The sequence below is a fragment of the Buteo buteo genome, chromosome 23 (genome assembly GCF_964188355.1).
Source record: "Buteo buteo chromosome 23, bButBut1.hap1.1, whole genome shotgun sequence".
In the NCBI taxonomy this organism is placed as follows: domain Eukaryota; kingdom Metazoa; phylum Chordata; class Aves; order Accipitriformes; family Accipitridae; genus Buteo; species Buteo buteo.
The window spans coordinates 12,818,499-12,837,110 of NC_134193.1; the positions used below are offsets into that span (position 1 = coordinate 12,818,499).

At 45.2% G+C, this 18,612-nt stretch overlaps 1 protein-coding gene across 6 annotated transcripts in view; it reads left to right on the top strand.

The window, feature by feature from the left end:
• The window catches only part of LOC142044030 (discoidin domain-containing receptor 2-like), a 63,291-nt gene extending 45,136 nt beyond the window's left edge, over positions 1-18,155 (top strand). For all 6 annotated transcript variants that reach the window (XM_075055992.1, XM_075055993.1, XM_075055991.1 and 3 more), the window contains 10 exons: positions 1,774-2,020; positions 3,030-3,122; positions 3,651-3,808; positions 4,049-4,244; positions 5,433-5,677; positions 8,289-8,410; positions 8,791-8,988; positions 11,790-12,024; positions 14,296-14,445; positions 15,681-18,155. In XM_075055992.1, the coding sequence (XP_074912093.1) occupies positions 1,774-2,020; positions 3,030-3,122; positions 3,651-3,808; positions 4,049-4,244; positions 5,433-5,677; positions 8,289-8,410; positions 8,791-8,988; positions 11,790-12,024; positions 14,296-14,445; positions 15,681-15,821 (1,785 nt within the window). In that variant the 3' untranslated portion in view covers positions 15,822-18,155. The remainder of the gene's footprint in view (positions 1-1,773; positions 2,021-3,029; positions 3,123-3,650; positions 3,809-4,048; positions 4,245-5,432; positions 5,678-8,288; positions 8,411-8,790; positions 8,989-11,789; positions 12,025-14,295; positions 14,446-15,680) is intronic.
• The last annotated feature ends 457 nt before the right edge of the window (positions 18,156-18,612 follow it).

Sequence of the window (18,612 nt, forward strand, 5' to 3'; positions counted from 1 at the left end):
TAGGCTAGGGGTCTGTAAATACTTTTTTGTACCTTCATATCTGTTAGCTTTATCCCAGTTTTCTGAACTTCCCCAGTATCCAAAAAAGTATTAAAAATAAACGTTAGCAAATACTGCAGCTGCATTGCAAATTACTTAGACTTGCATATTGTAAAATTGGACTTTAGTAGGTGGTGTTTCAAATAGAAAGTGTCTCTGTATCAGTACAAGATGCGAACATATCCAACTCCTGTCCAAATAGGGCACAAATTGTATATTGCAGGCATCAGGCTTTCCTGCCTTGTTATGGATGACTATTTCTCCTTATTGAATAATGTTGTCTAAGCTTCCTCTGTTCCTAATTATACACAAATACCCTTCTTCTGTCTTTTTACTGCTCATCAGGCCTGTCGTCCTCATTACTGCTTCACTGCTATTCACTACAAGTCCTTGCAGAGGCCAAGCGATTAATAGGCTTCAAAGCTGCACTTAGTTTGGAAACTGTTGTTGTCACAGTTGCTAATACTCCACAGTCATTAGGAAGTAATTTCTAGAGTTGCTAGGGAGGGTTGGATGACCATGGCTATGAAAGTGGAGTAGTCTGAGGGATACTGAAGACTTTAAGGGTGACCTTATTCCTTCTGGTTCCTGGTCACTGTCTGTAGTGCCAAGATACTGTGGTCCAGATCTTCGGGACTGCATGGCAGAACTTAAACTGTCATGGTGGGTTTTTTTGTATTAAAAAAGGTGCAGGGCAACATTTGCATTGAAGACAAACAGTGGAACAGCATAAAGGATCCTTACAAGCCTTGTCCCTCTTTGTGAAGCCTGCTTCCTTGGAAGTGCTGGAGGCCTGGGAGAGTGCCAGGTGTTTAGTGTTGATGGGTCTGCAGTGCTGCCACCCAGGAAGAGGGAGATGTTGCTTTTATGCTGTAGCTTCTTGGTTTGAGTGCAGCTCAAGAGCAGGAAAGGAGAAAGTTGCTATCAGCTCTTGGGAGGGTAAAACAAACCTCCCAAGTATGGAGGTGTCAAGTCAGCCTGAAAGCATTTTGTGAACCGCTTAGTCTGAAAGCGGACTATGTGGAGCTGTAACTCGGAGATGAGAGGATGCCTTTGTTTTAGTGAGATGTTAGCTTGGCAGCGTAGTGATTGCAGTTTAAATTCCAGCATCATGAGCTACACCAGTGGTGCCATTACAGCAGGGACAACCTGGTGATGAGCCACCAGGAGAGGCTGATGGATGCAGGCTTACATGATGGTTTTCTTAAAACTTAGATCCTCTGTTGTCTTCAAGGTGCAAGCACAGCAGAAGAGCTGCTGTATGTCAGGGGAATATCTTCTTGAGCTTGTATCATTTATTTTGGAAGAAATTAGCTTAGACTGCAGATGCTGAAGGCTTTCTAAAAGAGGCTAGAGCCCAGGTGTGGTTTTTCATTCCCTTCTTCGGATATATATTCAAGGAGAATTGGTCTGTGGGGCTTTAGATTAGTACAGGGCTTGTTTGATAGATTTTTATATGGGCCTTTTGAAGACCTTGCCAAAATTTGACCATTAATGTAGCTTTTGCATGTGAAGTTAAGAGCTATTTCAGAATAACTTTTTGCACAAATGTTCTCGTTGCACACTACAAGTGGCTGGAGCTATACTGAAACAAGTTACTCGTTCTGGGTTAGGAGTATTCATACAGGGAGATAATAGAAATAGAAAATCTTCATGAACAGAAAATCCGTGAGGCTTGATTTACTTTTTAGTAGATCTTCCTCCAGTCTGATTGATCTATTCCCTTCTTCCTAGGTGCATTGTAACAACATGTTTTCCAAGGGGGTGAAGATCTTCCAAAAAGTGGAGTGTCTGTTCAAACCACGCCTGATTGCAGACTGGGAGTCTGAACCTGTTGGAGTGGCAACTGTCTTAGATGACAAAAACCCCAGTGCTAGGTTTGTGACTGTCCCCCTCAATCAGCGTGTAGGTAAAGCCATACTTTGCCGCTTCTACTTTGCTGACACCTGGATGATGATGAGTGAGATTTCCTTCCAGTCAGGTGAGTATTCCTTCAGTCAAGCAGATCTGGTGAAGGACAGAGAGCAAAAGACATGATGTGGAGGTGCAGGACATGTGGGGATAACTTGAGTGCAGGGCACTGTGGGGCTACATGATGGGGAGAAGGCAGAGGAGGTAGTAGAAGCACTGAGAGGGTTGGAAGGGCAATGCAGGGGCAGAAAGATCCAGTCTACAGTGGATGCTTTTCAGGCTAATATTGATGCACATGCGCAGAAGCACAACCAGGGCAACCAAAAATTGGACTATAGAGCATTTCTTCTTTTTGAGACAGTTGCCTGCTGGTTGTAGGGTTGATTTTTACTTCTCTTTACCAAGTATTTTGTTATGAATAATTTAAGTGTATCTACAGATGATAATGAAGTTAGCACATTATGAAAAATAAGAAGCTGACTTTTTTTCTTAAAAAATTCTTAACTATGATGCAGAAGTCGGTGCCATGAGGTGCTTTAAAAGGCTCTAAAATGGAATGGACAAGAGTCTTGGAGAAAACTGCCAGCACTGACAGCGAAGTGATCTAGCTATAGCTTCCTACTGGAAGGTCCCTGATCATCTATAGTGAGATGACATTCCTGGGGAAGGAGCACTCTGATTGCAGCTTGTTGCTTATCTTGCTGATAGCAGCCCCTCCTGGCTACCCTCCGTCACACGTGGGTCTAGGCTGGGATGGCAATTCTTACAATCATGCTAAAATGGAAAAAAGGCTCTTGCTCCAGTCCTGTGTCTGGCCAAGCTCAGGGAAGCATCCTACACACACTGGTGTTTTGCTGTGGTCAGGATGTACGTGCTGCTCAATGCAGAGGCTTGTCCTGCAGGTGTGCTGGGACGTGCTGAGTGAGCAGGTATCTCTGCTCATGCTGTTCATGACCTGCTGCATGGGTCTCAGCCCTGTCCTCCTTGGGAAGGTAGGGGTGGTGGTTGGGATTGCACTGACCGCTGGTAGGAGCAGGGAGGTCATTTGTTGAACTGACACCTTCCCTTCCCTTCCACAGACATGGAGAGTGTGAATCCTAATTTTGTTACAGTAGCCACAAGCACAACGGATCTCCTGGAAACAGAGTGCAATGTTACTGAGGGTACCTGGGGTAAGGACTTCTGTCACTTAGCTGTGCCAAGGCCTCAAGTGTTGGGGGATTTCACAGTAACATCCTAATTAACATAGTCTCTCCCTCCATTTCTGGAGATCCAAGTATGGTCTGGTTATTGTCCTCATGCACAGGGCTGCATCTTACAGTCCTCAAAGCCTCAGCTATTTCTCCTTCCCTCAGCTGGCCAAGGCTGCCTCAGAGTAAGCGGGCTGAAGGCATATGTGCAGCCAGTGAAACTCTGAAAACTGTCTGTTCTAATACGGATCCAGTGCAGGAATCTGTTCCAATGCTAAGAACAGTCTTTGATTGCAGAAGTCCTCTGCACAATTCTTAACTGCAAGCCTCCAAAATGAGAATTTCTGATAAGAACAAAATGTGAATACAGCTAATGTTAATGCTCAGGAAGCTGCCTAAGATCTTTTCTGTACCAGACTGTAGGAAGGGACATGTAGGAGGTTAGCCAGCACAGGTAACAACCTGTGCTTTGTTAACTCCAAATTCTTCTTCATACCTCTATGATTGCAGAAACCACATCTTCAGTAACCAGCACCTGGATAGGAGAGAAAGCAGATGACTCCAATACCTCCATCCTCGTGGGCTGCCTTGTGGCTATTATTCTTCTGCTCCTGATGATTATAATCATTATTCTTTGGAAGCAGTATGTTCAAAAAAGGTTGGAAAAGGTAATACAATGGGGCTATTTTGCAGACACAAGTTCAGCATTAACTCTAATGAGCTCAAAATTATGTGGAAAGCACAGGGTTTCCCCAGCTCCATAGAGCAGCTAAAACTCTATTCTCACAGTAGGGGAGAATGCCAGCCCTATCCAAGATGTTACTGGAAAGTGCTGTGGCTGCAACCAATACATTACTTAACAACTGAGCATTGCCTTAACGTTTTTTTTTCTTCTCTCTCTTTTGCAGGCCCCACGTCGAATCTTAGAGGAGGATGCCACTGTTCGCCTCTCCTTCTACAGCTACACCATTGCCAACAACCAGACCCAGATCCACCAGTCAAATCCCACCTATGAACGAGCTTTCCCACTGGATTTGGAGTATCACCAGCCAGCTACACTGCTCCAAAAGCTTCCAGAGCTCTCCCAAAGTGCAGAGGATTCAGGTAACGTACTTGTCAGTCTCCGGAAGTTACGTGTTTATTCTTCTATTATTTCTCTCAGATTTTAAAATGTGACACTTCTCACTAAGTGATTTCTCTGACTCCTAGGCAATACAATACTAACCTAGGCACCTAAGACAATATTCTGGAGCTCTGAAACTTTTTAGCATGTACTTTGGCAGATGGAGCACCAGCCCCACTAGAGGGTGGTGGCCTTTTACTGTTGTCTTTGAAGACTGTGTTTATACGTTAGCCAGGTCATCTTTTAGGAGCTCGTTTTGGCAATCATGGCAATCGCATGTCATTCATCTCATCGGCTCCTTGGCAGTGGAGTTGCTGCCTGCAGCCCTCCTGGACTGTCCAGACTGGCTGGCGGAGAAGGCCTTTAGCACCTTTTCCTGAAGCAAGGGCTCTTTGAAATTCCCTTAGAAAAAACAGAGGGAAATGTGGCAGAGAACGTCAGTGGTGCCCTGGCTTCCAGCCCCTGGGGAGCTTTTGGATGCATGCAGAAGGGAATGTTTCCAACAGTGTTTTGCACTCAGTGATGGCAGTGCTGATTAGTGAATGGAAGGCCAGTGCTGCATTCCTCAAGCACTGACAGGTTGCTAAGATCCAGCATTATACTACACAGGGAGACTGAGTGGATTGAGTCAGGATGTGAATTTGAAGCAGAACAAATGTTTGGTGTAATACTGACCAGGGAGTTATTTATAAAGAGCTATCCCATGATATTTATGTGAATAAGCTGTAAGAGGTAGTGTAGCTTGCTAACAGTGTACATGGAAAATGGAAACCTCAGCCAGTTCTTGTTGCAGAAGGGAATCCAGAGCAAGTTTGACGTTGCAAACAACATCTCTGCGTCAGGTAAGGGGAACATGTCATATTTAGGATGAATCAGAAACAGGAAATCACTCCAGACTCATGCCTCCATGTCTGGGCAAGAACTTGAGCTCTCATAACTGCATAGCTGGCACCTCACAGGTATTCTGGTGTCTGCAGAAGTGCTGCTTGTTCTGGTTTAAGCCCTAGTTAAAACAAAGCAGAGTTTTCCACCTGGGTGTACCTTGGTACAAGGTAGTAGGCATGCAGCTAGGCTGAATTCCCAGAGGTCTGCAGGACTGAGAGGAGTGGAAGCTGGGCCATACTGGTTTTAAGGGAGTCTGACTCTGCCTGTCTTTGGTTTCCCCTTAGTGTGCAGTGGGGACTATGCTGAGCCTGACTTGACTAAGTCCACTCCTCACCAAGGCTTTCAGAACAATGTTCCTCACTATGCTGAAACAGATATTGTCCACCTGCAAGGTGTGACCGGCAACAACATGTATGCAGTCCCAGCCCTCACTGTGGATTCGCTTACCAAGAAGGACATCTCAGTGGGTGAATTCCCAAGGCAGCAGCTGCGACTCAAGGAGAAGCTGGGAGAAGGACAGTTTGGAGAGGTACAGCTATTCTCTTCCACTTTTCCTCCAACAGAAAGGAGATGCCTGGCAGAGCTGAATCTTCTGACCTGCCTCTCTGGCACTGCTTCATACTTGGGGGCTGAGGGGAGGGTTCTGCATACCAGTATTTTATTTAATACATGTCTTTGCATTGGGAAAAGCTGATGTCCTTCAGGATAGGCTTTAGAGGGCCCCATTCTGCACCTGTGAGGCTGCTGCTTGTTACCATATGAGTCTTTCTCAACAGATGAACTTTGCAAACTTTTTCTCTTCACTGTCTATATCACTGTTTATGACCTTATAGAAAAGACGTGGGGATGGGAATTCGGACTGTTTCATTGTCTTCCATGGACATCTCAAACATGGCTGTCACCCACCTTTAGGCATGTGAGTTTGAAAACTCTAGCAGTGACTCCAGCCAAGACAGATGGATCCTAGCTGTAAAAATGGCTTTCCTGTGAACAGATGCAGGTTTTGGTGGGGCTCTGCACGCTGACCCAAGCAAAGACAGACATTTCCCAAGCACTGTGATCATATTATTTAGCATAGCTGATTGCTCAAGCCCCAGTTTGTGTCAGAAGCCTCAGGCAGCATGATACATGCAACTGTCACCTTCCAAGCTTTCTCTTTACTCCTTGAGCTCCTTTCAAGTTGTGAATGTTTTCACCCTGCCTTTTCTTCTCTCCCTGCTTCATTTCCACACTATCCCTAGTTTCATACTGAATAGGTCTTCCCCTCTCCTGCTCTCACTTTTCCACTGTCTGTTTTTTCTTCCCAGCTTTTGCTCACTCACAGCCTTAAATTCTACCTGCACTTTGACAAAGCACAGCCTTTTACTGACAGCTTCCTCCTCTGTGATGTGTCCATCTTTATCATTCCTCCCTTCTGACAACACACCTTCCCTACCCCAGCCCCTTCCCTGTCCCCCTCACTTCTTTCTGGATCATTCTGTGTATTGGGAAGGTGCTGACATCCTCAGCCTCTTCACCTGGCTGTCAGTGTAGCCCTTTCTGCTGTTGCCTGGATCCTGCCCTGTCTTGGGCTGTGCTCCAAAAGTGAAACAGAGAGGCTTTTTTTCTTGTTGTTTTGCTTCTGGTTTCTCCTTCCTTCTCATTCCTGTCCTTCTAATAACTGTCAAAGCTTTCTCCTTCTCCTCCTTTGTGTTGTCAAACAGCAGCAGCCAGGGTCTCCCATCTCCATTTTCCTTGGAGATTGATTCAGAGCCTCTTGCTTTCCTCAAATTACAGGCTCTTTCCCTTACTTTTGCAAATATGCCGCATCACATTCTCCAATCTCTCCTTCTCACCTCCTTAGTCTTTACCAAACTGGTCATCGTCCTCTGGCTTACTGTGCAGTCTTGCTTCTAGAAACATGGCTCATTGCTTTTTTCACCTCGCCACTCAGAGCTTCCTTCTTTCAGTCTTTTTTCTTCCTTGCTCCTAACCATCCACTCCCTGGATTCAGTGACACATTACCTGTGCTTGTAATACATGCACTTAGTACTGTGGCTCTTTTTCCTGTTCCTAGTCTCGTGACTGTACTTTCACCACAGCAGATTGCATTCTCCATGTAACTGCAGCAGCATCTTTGTAATTCTCGTTTCTGTTTGTTCTGTGGGTTTGTCCCATATTCTATGCTGTCTCCTTTTTCTCCTCGCCATGCTTGTAACATTAGTTCTCACTGCTTTCTTCATATAAAATTCATTAAGCTCCCATTACGTTACCCTCACTGCTGCAAGTCTTTGACTGACACATCCAGTCTACTCCCCTCCTCCAGTCCTTTTTCCTATGCCACACACTCGGGTCTGTCTGCTTTCCCCACCCCAGCATCTCTTGTGCAATTCTCCATTTGAATATTCATTCTGATAACTTCAGTGTCTTGTCACCCCTTCTTATACAACCTTGGCAGTAAGTTTATGTTTTTATTCATTTATTTATCTGAAGAAACTTGAAATTCTGTGTACTCATTAGAGTATTCAACTCTGAGTGAGGTGTTCTTGTCACCCCCACACAGATGCATACACGGACACACAGGCACACACGTGTTTTCATCCTTTTTTTTTTTTCTGGAATTAAAGGACTTTGGATAGCTGTCTAATTCCTGGATGCTCCTCAGTTAAGTCTGAGCAGTGACTCAAGCTGGGCTGCAGGACAGTTCTGGACTTGTATGGCTGGTGTGATGTGCTCTACATACCAAACCTGCTGCAGCTGTGCTGTTTGCATGTACATGCAGATTAAAGCAGACAACTCTTAAGCACAGTGGCCTTCCTGAACACCTCCAGTATTTGCTGGGCGAATTGGACTGCCCCACCTAGTAGTCTACTGCACCAGTCTGCACACATGCAGTAAATTCAGTGTGTTGGGGACACATCAGGCTGCAATACACGTGTGTACCTACATCATGGGCTATCTAGTGTTACGTACACATTTTGTCGAGGATCTAGGGCCAACCTATGGGCTGTTTCTGATCAGAACAGTGTCACCTTCATTAGATCAGTTGCTTAGTCATTCTGCCAGCGGTGACCAAACCGGTGACCTCAATGTGACGTTGTTTTCCTCTGGTTTTCTGCCTGTGCACGCTCTCATAGTTGCCTCTGCCTTCTGCGCCACAGGTACACCTTTGCGAAGCCGATGGCCTGCTGGAATTCCTGGGAGTCTCGTCTACAGAATTCACTCACCAGCCGGTTCTCGTAGCAGTGAAAATGCTGAGATCAGATGTCAACAAAACAGCCAGGTAAGTGCATCTGCAATGCTGACCATCTGAGAAGGAAAGCAAATACTCTCCAAGCAACAGCTTCACATAGGGTAACCCTGGTGACTTCTGTAAGAGAGTGTCGTGTGTCTTTGGTTTATGTTCTGTGTGTTCATGTAAGGAACAGGATGCAAGCAGGGAGTGGGGAATAGGAATAGACATAATGTCAAACTGAAATGCTGTATTAATCCTGTTTGCTGGGGAAGGGGTCAATGTTGAACACAAGCACAGAACCAGCTTTAAAACTTACTGTGTGCAGAAGTGTAAATGTCTCTGAACTGAGATTTTCTTACATGCTGCTTCTGCTTTCCTTAGACAAAGGAATAGTTTAGGATTCAAACCTGTGTTTTCTCTTTTACAAGAAATGATTTCCTGAAGGAGATCAAGATCATGTCACGGCTGAAGAACCCAAATATCATCCGGCTTCTGGGGGTGTGTGTGCGTGATGACCCACTGTGCATGATAACAGAGTACATGGAAAATGGAGACCTCAATCAGTTCTTGTCGCAGAGGGAGATCTACAGCAAATTTGCCATTTCAAATAATATTCCCTGTGTCAGGTAAGGGGAGCCACCCATCTTTGGGACAAATCAACAATACAGAGCTACCAGTTTCATCTGCTGTGTGCTCCAGGCAGTGACCTTCCTCCAGCCCAGCCATTGCCATGGTACATACTGTGGACAGTAGTTCTGCTTTGTATGGGAGGTTGTTCTTGAGGCGTCTGGAGGTCTGTGTTTCCATGAGGTGTCCCTGACTGTGGGCTGTTCTGGTCACGGTGACCGTCTTAGATATATTGTTTGCTGATGTGACCATCTGTTTACGTTAGTGGGCTTGCATCAAATATTTCATTAATATGGGGAGCCAGTTGCATTACAGCAAGAATTTTGGGATGAAAATCAAGAATGTCTCTTAGGCTTTTAGGAAGGTTCATATGTTCTCTGGATGTCTAAAGAATATTACATGGGGGGAGTTGAGTGTGGAGCTTTCCTAAGGAAAGATTTCATCAGTCAACAGAAGGAGAATATTTGGCAAAGAAAACCATTTTTCTGTCAGCGGTGGCACTTATCTCCCTCCTCTATGGAAGGATTAAATCTTAACGTAAAGCATCTCTACTATTGCAGAAATCCTTTCCTCAGAGGAGAGTTGTGTGTAGTACTAATGTATTCTGCTCGATGAAGAAACCTGCACTGATGAGAAATTGCTGCATTGCTTAGCCTTTGGCATGTACCTCCCCAAAGGATTAGATTTATTTATAGTTCAAGAACTAGGTAGTTAGGCAGAGCCAGTTCTGTTGATGGACTAGAGAGGAGGTGGCTGGGTCTTACCATGGGTTGAGACACCACCAGTGTTTCTGCCAGTAGCTGGCAGTGGTCAGTGGTCCTGTTGGGGACTGTTAAACTGGCATCCTGCAGTCATGACACACCAGGAACTGCAGGATGGGAGAGGATTTGCATCTGAGTAGAAACATATTCCAGCTCTCTCCAGTCTCCTGCCCTTTCTGCACATCTGAAACAGCTTTCACCTTTAGACTTGCGGCTTTTTTTCCTAGCCAAAGCCTCAGACTGTCCTTCCTTTATCTCCTCCTCACCTCTTACCTGACTTCAGCACTGTTGCTCACATTATTCATCCTTGGTTTCCATTACTTGGCTCTACGTCTAGTTTTTCTTTCTCTCCAGCTCATCCTTCACCTTCTCCTTTTGTCCCTTCCAGCCAGATACAGTTTCACATTAAAGGAAGCCAGTATGACTAGCTCAGATATATATCTACATAGGAGTTGTTTACTGAGAGTGAAATGAATCCCCCTGCCAAAGAGTGCAGCTTGTCTCTGCTGGTGCCTGTGGGTGTGTAATTGACGTGGCAAGGTCCAACCATCCCATGTGTCTCAAGCCCAATATTTGATGCACCAAATGTGGTAACCAGCCCTTTACCTGCAGAGAGGTCACACATTTTTAAGTCCTTATGGCTCTTTGGTGTTTGAAATCCATCTCCTTACTGTCTCTCTGGCTATCTAGCAAATAATGAAGATGAGTTTGCTGAGAAGTGTCTCCTGTCCTGCCCCTCTGTATGCAGAGCTGCACGCAAGAAGCCCTGCAGAGCTTGCTGAGCAGAGGGGCAGGGAGCCAAAAGGTAGCTGCTGCCCAGGACCCTGCCAGGGTGCAGGTGGGACAGGAGAGACTGGGCTTCTTGAGTGGGAAGAGCAACAGCCCCAGGCAGGGAGACAACTGCAGCTGAGCAGGGGGAGGGGAGAACAGAGGATCTTGGAGGCTATGCCCACTCCTATGTGAAAAGCCAACAACCAGGTTAACAAGGATACAAGTGGGTGGCAGAGTTCCTTCTCTGGGGGCACAACAGGTCCACCCAGATCAGGAGAAACATCGAGCTGACTGTGGGACTGGGCCAAGTGTCACCTTCCTGAGTTGTGGTGTTCACCATGCTGAAAGGCTGGGAGGGCAGCAGTGACCAGACCCTCCTGCCAGTGCCTCTGAATTGCTGTAGCGATAGCTTAGCTATTGATTAGAATAGATAGATTGGATCTATTATCATTAGAGGCATCACATTATACCATGTAATTTAGATAACATGGTAGAGCTTTTCTCATTGCCACCAGAACACAAAGAGGAGGAGACTAAGACTTTCTTTTTCTGACCTTTATCTGAGAAATACTGTGAACAGTTTATTAGATTTGTTGTGAGAAATGCTTGGTTGTGTGAAGCAGTTGAGCGTGCACAGTGGGAAACAAGCTGAGCATCACAGAATAATAGTCTGTGAAGAATGCCACAAGTCAGATGGTCCAAACTCTGTCTGTGTATCACACAACTTATTAATATTATCTTCATTTTGCTAATGGGGGAATTAAAATTATATTAGATGGAACATGCATGTTTATATTTTCAGTAATATTAAACGTATTAAAAAAAAGTAACCTCTCTTTAATGTTAAGTGACATACATATATTAATGTAAGCATGCAATAGTGGCAGTGTTTGGAATACCAGGCTAAGCAGTTAAGATAGGAGATTCTGAGATTGTACAGCTTAATTTTTCATGTGTCTGCAAAAAGTTGGTGCTTTGATGCATAAAGTCTTTGAAAATCTTGAGATTAATGCTTGATATTAAAAATCTAAAGGATGTCAAATTTTAAGGGCCCTGAATTTCAGGGACAGCTTGTCTGTTCTTGCTGAGTCAGCTCAGGAGCTTGGCTTAGCCTGGCAAGTGGGGGGGTTAGTGCTCTGAAACTAGACAGTTTAGTTTCACTGTTGTGTTAACAGTGACCTGTTATTTTCTGCCATTTCAAATGCAAGAAATAGTTGAATGTGGGTAACTATTGATTTTTCTTTCTGTTATGTTTTCTTTTAATGCAGCTACTCTAACCTGCTGTACATGGCCACCCAGATTGCCTCTGGAATGAAGTATTTAGCATCTCTGAATTTTGTGCACAGAGATCTGGCAACTCGCAACTGCCTGGTGGGGAACAACTACACCATCAAGATTGCAGACTTTGGCATGAGCAGGAATCTTTACAGTGGGGATTACTACCGTATCCAGGGAAGAGCTGTATTGCCCATACGTTGGATGGCCTGGGAAAGCATCCTCCTGGTAGGGACTGCACAAAACCATTCTTTCTCCCTTCCTCTGATTTTCACTCTGCCCCTGAAACAGTAACACGTGTATGTGTAATGGTCCTTATAGCATCAAAATGTATGCTACAGATGACCCCAGGTGAGAAGTCTGTTAGGTTGTGTTGGGCATAACTCATATCCTGGGAAAGGAGTGTGTCCTTGCAAATACAGCACAGATCATAGAATCATAGAATAGTTTGGGTTGGAAGGGACCTTTAAAGGTCGTCTAGTCCACCCCCCTGCAATGAGCAGGGACATCTTCAACTAGATCAGGTTGCTCAGAGCCCTGTCCAGGCTGACGTTGGATGTTTCCAGGGTTGGGGCATCTACCACCTCTCTGGGCAACCCGTGCCAGTGTTTCACCACCCTCATCGTAAAAAATTTCTTCCTTCTATCTAGTCTAACTCTACCTTCTTTTAGTTTAAAACCATTATCTCTTGTCCTATCGTAACAGGCCCTGCTAAAAAGTTTGTCCCTGTCTTTCCTGTAGGACCCCTTTAAGTACTGGAAGGCTGCTATAAGGTCCCCCCAGAGCCTTCTCTTCTCCAGGCTGAACAACCTCAACTCTCTCAGCCTGTCATCATAGGAGAGGTGTTCCAGCCCTCTGATAATCTTTGTGGCCCTCCTCTGGACCTGCTCCAACAGGTCCATGTCTTTACTGTGCTGGGGACCCCAGATCTGGATGCAGTATTGCAGGTGGGGTCTCACCATAGTGGAGCAGAGGGGCAGAATCCCCTCCCTCGACCTGCTGGTCATGCTTCTTTTGATGCAACGCAGGATACGGTTGGCTTTCTGGGCTGTGAGCGCACATTGCCAGGTCACGTCCAGTTTTTCATCCACCGGTACCCCCAAGTCACTCTCCGCAGGGCTGCTCTCAATCCCTTCATCCCCAGCCTCTTATGGATATTGGGGGTTGCCCTGATCCAGGTGCAGGACCTTGCACTTGGCCTTGTTGAACCTCATGAGGTTCATACAGGCCCACTTCTCAAGCTTGTCCAGGTCCCTCTGGATGGCATCCCATCCCTCAGCCCTCATCTGGGGCCTAATTTCTGTTCTGTGCATGCCATTCAGGATTCCTGCTGGAATCATAAAGAAGTTCCTTTCTGTGCTTATTTTCCCAGCTGGGAAGCTGAGAGGGGCAGGGACAAAACTTCATGAGTTTCAAGTGCCAAGTCTGGTTTTGAGGTTGGGGTTTTGTTTTGTGTTTAAGGGTCCTGCTGTCTTCCCTTAGGAGATTGTTCAACAGCTCAAACACATCCAGTCTGGAGGCAGTTCCTTAATATTCAGCCCAATATTTCTTTTTCAAACTAGTTGGTGAGATCACCTGGTTATACTTTCTTACAACATGCTCTCCAAGTACCCAGAAAAATTGTAATTACCTCTGCTATAAAGGCTGATTAGGCCTAAGCTTTTCTAAATTCACCCTGTTTTCCTGGTTACAGCTGCATCTAAACCATAAGTCACTCCCATCTTCCTTGTGTGAACATCTTCCAAACATTGACAGACTGCTAGGGTTGCCGGATAAGCCTGGGCAATCTGGGTTTTGGATGTTTTCTGCCCAAACAGGCCCTCCAGCCCCCGATTGTTCTCTGTTATTTTCTGAGCAATCTTTAGCTTCTTTTTACTACTTCAGAAACACATTGTTCCAAACACGGCCAGTTTGGGCACATTTTTTGAAGACAGAAAACAGGGACAGCAAGCAGACTGTTAGGGACTTCTTACATGTGCAAAGATCAAAATTATCTTGGCCTTTCTCTAAGAGTCTGGAGTCTGCTTCAGCTCTGCTTTCAGCCTGAGGGCTTTGCTTCCTGTTCAAAGGCTTTTCTGTGCTGCACTGCTGTGTTTTGGGTGGAGGTAGGCAGCAGCTATCTGCCCCCCCCCATCACAGTCCATTTTCCTACTGCTGCAAATACAGACTTTCTCAGGAGGGACAGTAGTCTCTGGCTTTCTCTGAGGCTTGCTCCCTGTTTCAAGACGTTTGCCCCAGTGAAAACTGTACCTTCTTAGAGCTGTCCCATGGGTCTCACAGACATGCTGCTCCTGCCCCACAAAGCAGCCATGTCATACCTTGGTCCCTTTGTGTGTTGCTGAGAGCAGGTCACCTGCTCTGCTGTCTCTTTTTCAAAGCATTTTCCCAGTTATAAATTCTGCATCCTTGTGTTTAGCTGCAGAGGGTGTAGACTGAAATGTTTTTTGCTGAATGTGTGCTGTGAGCAACCTAGGCTTACAACATCCTTTCTGTTCACAGGGCAAGTTCACCACAGCCAGTGATGTCTGGGCATTTGGGGTCACCCTCTGGGAGATGTTCATACTGTGTAAGGAGCAACCTTACAGCCTCCTCTCAGATGAGCAAGTTATTGAGAACACAGGAGAGTTCTTCCGGAGCCAGGGCAGGCAGGTAAGAAAGCAAACATGACCTCTCCTTCCTTCACTTGACCTGGTCACATCCAGGTGGATCTCCCCAGGGCCTTTCTGCTGGCCTTACATCATCTGCAGAAGTCTCTGCTTCTGTTACTCATCTTCTCAAGTGTGTCCTGCCTCTCTTCCCCTTTATCTAGGCTCATTGCCCCAGCTTTCCTCTCTTGGCGTCCCACTGGAAGAATCTCTTGGCCCTGTCCAGTGCTTCTTCCTTATTATAAGCCATGTCTATTTCAATCTGCCCTGTCCTCCTTAGCTTTTCTGGGCTCTCCTACACAATCCTTTGCTTTTTTCCTTTGTCAGATCTCTCTCCCACTAGTATTTTCTCTGAAAGACAAGGAAGTGCTTACTGAGGTGGGGAAGGAGGAGTTGTTAGTTCCCAGGGATTAAATGCTCCCCGTAGTAGCTCCACATATGCTGAAAAGCCTTTGGCCATCTCTAGTTGCTGAAGGGCTTGTCTGTGTCATTCTATCCTCTTTTACTAACTCCCAGGCAGGACTGTGCACTCCACTGCTTCTGCCTTCAATAGATACCAGTGATGACACAGGACCATCCAACCTCTCAGTACTGAGGATCACTGCACCCAAAAAAGTGGAGTGCCAGTTAAAACAGTTTGCTGTTCTCCCAAAATGCACCTTTAGCACCAAGCAAGTTAAAGGATTAAGGAGAATAAAATGATGGGAGGTTATATTCACTGTCTCCCGAATACTAATGATTTAGTGAAGAGCCTAAAAGATGTGTATTGAAATGAGAGGGGGAAAAAAAAAATCTGCCAAGCTGTGCTTTAGATAAGCTCTAAAAGGTGTTTTTTCTGTCTCTGCTAACAAGCTGTCACGATGCTTAGAAAGCCTCATGGTTTGTCTACGGTGAGTGAAAGTATTTGGATTTTATTGTGGTAAATTTGGTTTTGGTTTGTGTTTTGCTGTCACTTGGAAGACAAATCTCTCTGAAGCATTCATGTTTCCTGGGGGACAAAGGACTGTTTTGTGACCAGCTCATCAAACAAGTTGGCAAAGTGTCCACAATGCCACTTGAGATGGCATCAAAGCTCCATCCAGACTTCACTGCCAGATTCACACTTAAAGGATTTCAAACATTGCATGATGGCCTTGTCTTGTAAACCTAGAATGAAACTGTCCTTTTGGTGTTAATTTAGTAAAAGTTCATTTCTTTTATGAAAAAACACTGATATAGCTGTAACTTTATTTCTTTCAGATCTATCTCTCCCAGACTCCTCTGTGTCCTAACCCTGTGTTTGACCTGATGCTGAAATGTTGGAGCAGGGATATAAAAGATCGTCCCACTTTTGACATGATTCACCACTTCCTGCTAGAACAAATGGAATCAAACATTTGACTCCAGAAAAAGAGACAAACTGTTGAGAACAGAGTGACTTTGGTGTCTCTTTGCCTGTACCTCACAGGAAGATGGTCAGGCCACCTTGCTCTCCTCCCTTGACTGTACCGTATTTAAGTTGAGACGTCCATGGCAGCTGCTCATTCTATTGGCCATGGTCTGACATACAGGACCAGAGGATCTCATTTGGTTGAAAAATCATCTCCTCTTCTGAATCATTTCCTGGGAATACTGTGAGAGGGGTTTTATTAGATACCCGTACACCTTTGGGCAAAACAAATGAGTGAAACTTTGAGGGTCTCGGAGCTCTCTCCTGGGTGGAATAGAAGGCTACCAGTCACTGAGAGCGCTACCACTGAAGAACAGATTTCTAGAAGTAGAGACTTCAGTCTTCTAAAACTATTCCATTAAATCAAATGGAAGTCTTGTGCACATTAGCAAGTGTTTCTGTATGCTCTTGCTACAGACAATATGTATAGTGAGAGACTAGAAACGTCTAGAGCTAGGAAATGTTTTAACAGACTTGAGAACTGACGGAGCATTTAGCAACCCTTTGGAAGTAACACTACCAGGGTCTACGGAGGATGCTGATACAAGAGTCCAAGATCATGTTCTTTTTTCCTGTGGTTGTTAAGCACTGCTTTTGTTATATATGTGCATTTTCCCCACACTGGATTTTTTCTAGAAAAAAAAATTTTGAAAATGAATGTTAAAGGTCATAGGAAGGTCACTGCAGTAGAAGTTCTTCTTTTGACCTACAAATTAAGGCTAGGGTAGGGAGTTTGTATTGAAAAGTAGCTGATACTGTACTACTGTCACTATGTAGATTTATTAGCCTAATGAACTTGTAGCCACAATGGACTGATGTGCAATTAATCCTGTATAAGTACCCATTAATATGAGATCTGTCAATGCTGTTACATGTGCAGAGGGAACTTAGATTTGGTGAAACCGAATGGCTGAGAGCAGAACCCGCTATGTCACTTGTCATAGCTCACGTGAGAGGAAAAGGAGCAGAGTACAGGTCGTCCCCTGGCACACATGTGTGCACACACACACTCAGATACGTATGTCTAGCATCAGTGGTTCCTCTTCAGGCCTGCAGCAGGGTTAGTGCTATCAGCCAGGCAGATGCACTTCAGCCCAGGCTCCTTTATTGCTGTGATCAAATCTGGCATCGGGAGATGGGACTGACACATCCCCTTAGTTTGGGTTTGTGTTTTATTTTGGATTCTCCCTGCACAATGCAAGACCATTTACTCATTAAAATTGGGGTTGTTTTTTGTTCATCGTGTCACAAACGGCTCATTCTTTGGAGGGTTTTAGAGGGCTCTGAAATCCATTTGGAGTGAGTTAGAGAATTCAGCTCGTTTCTACAATAAATCCATTGTGGATTTACCAGCTGTCTGGGGAATACTCTGCTATTCCCTCTTCTTTTAGCAAGATACTTAGGAAAACCAAATATTTCATAGGCTGGGAGAAGATGAAAGCTCAGCATTTGGCTTTTTTTAAACAGCATCCAGCATAGCATGTATTTCCAGTAAAGATTATAAAGATAATTTTTATCTTGGCCACAAGCATAGTATGAATAGCTGTCTGTGCTATGAGCTCTTACAGGGGGAACTGCTGAGAGAGGGAATGTCAAAACAGTTATAATACGAAGATAACTTTATGTTGAAAGAAAAGCATGCTTCTGAATTGGCAGCTGCCAGGATGAAGCCTGGCATGGTTGTGTCTGCTCCCTGGGCAGAACAAACTCTGTTGTGAAGTTCCCAGGTTGCAGCTTACTTGATAGGACTGTGCCCAGGTTGTCCCGCTGCAGACCTGGTGTGAGGTTCCCCTGGCTGCATGTAGGCATCTCCATCCGAGCTGCTCCTCTGAGCCCCATTTACGTCCAAGTCATCTCATCTCCCTGCGAGGGCTACACAGGGTCAGTTAAATCTCATCCCCAAATAAGTGTTATTTTTCGCCTTTGACTAGAGGGGTCCAGGGTTAGCTGCTGTTACATGTGTGCATCGTCTGTCTGGAGCTGAGCAATGGGAGTCAAAGCCAGCGTGGTCCCTGCTGCAGCCTGTTGGGCACTGGTGGCTGGCAAACCATGCATCGATTGTATTTCTGGAGTATTTCTATCCTGTCCCAGAAAATGTACCCAAGTAATACACAGCCATGTGCATGATCTCCTGTATTTTGGAGTTTAGAGATAACAGAGCGCTGTAACGTCACCTGGATGGGCTTTGTACTTCTATTATGTCAGGATGTGCTGTTCCTCCGTTGACATGTTGACATACGAAGTTTCTCTCTTATCAATAAATTCTAACGATAACCTTGACAAAAGTGAATTTCTACTTTTTTACCTAGGTGTCTGCAGTCAGGACAAGTATTTGGGTCTGATTATTCAGTAGCTCTTTGGTAAATGTGTGACCCCCAGATTTGGAAGGAGCAGCCACTGGCTGTGATTGTTTAAAGGAGTGAGCTTTGAAGGGTGTTTCTGAAAATGCTGGGGCGATGCTGGCCTGAGCTTCATCAGGAGCTGAGAAGGCTGGTGGGACCTGGAACAGCCTGGGATTGTTGTTCTGTGCTGTGAATACAGTGCTGTATTTCAGTAAGCAATTTTTTTTTGTGCGTTCATATTAAACTCGGGAAGATCTAGGTTGGAAGGGATCTTTGTAGGTATCCCATCCAGTTGTCCACTAAAAGCTGAGCTAACTTCAAAGCTGCACTGGGGTGCTCTGGGTGTTTCCCCACTGAGCTTTGAAGATCTCCAGGAGTGGAGATGCCACCATGTGCCAGG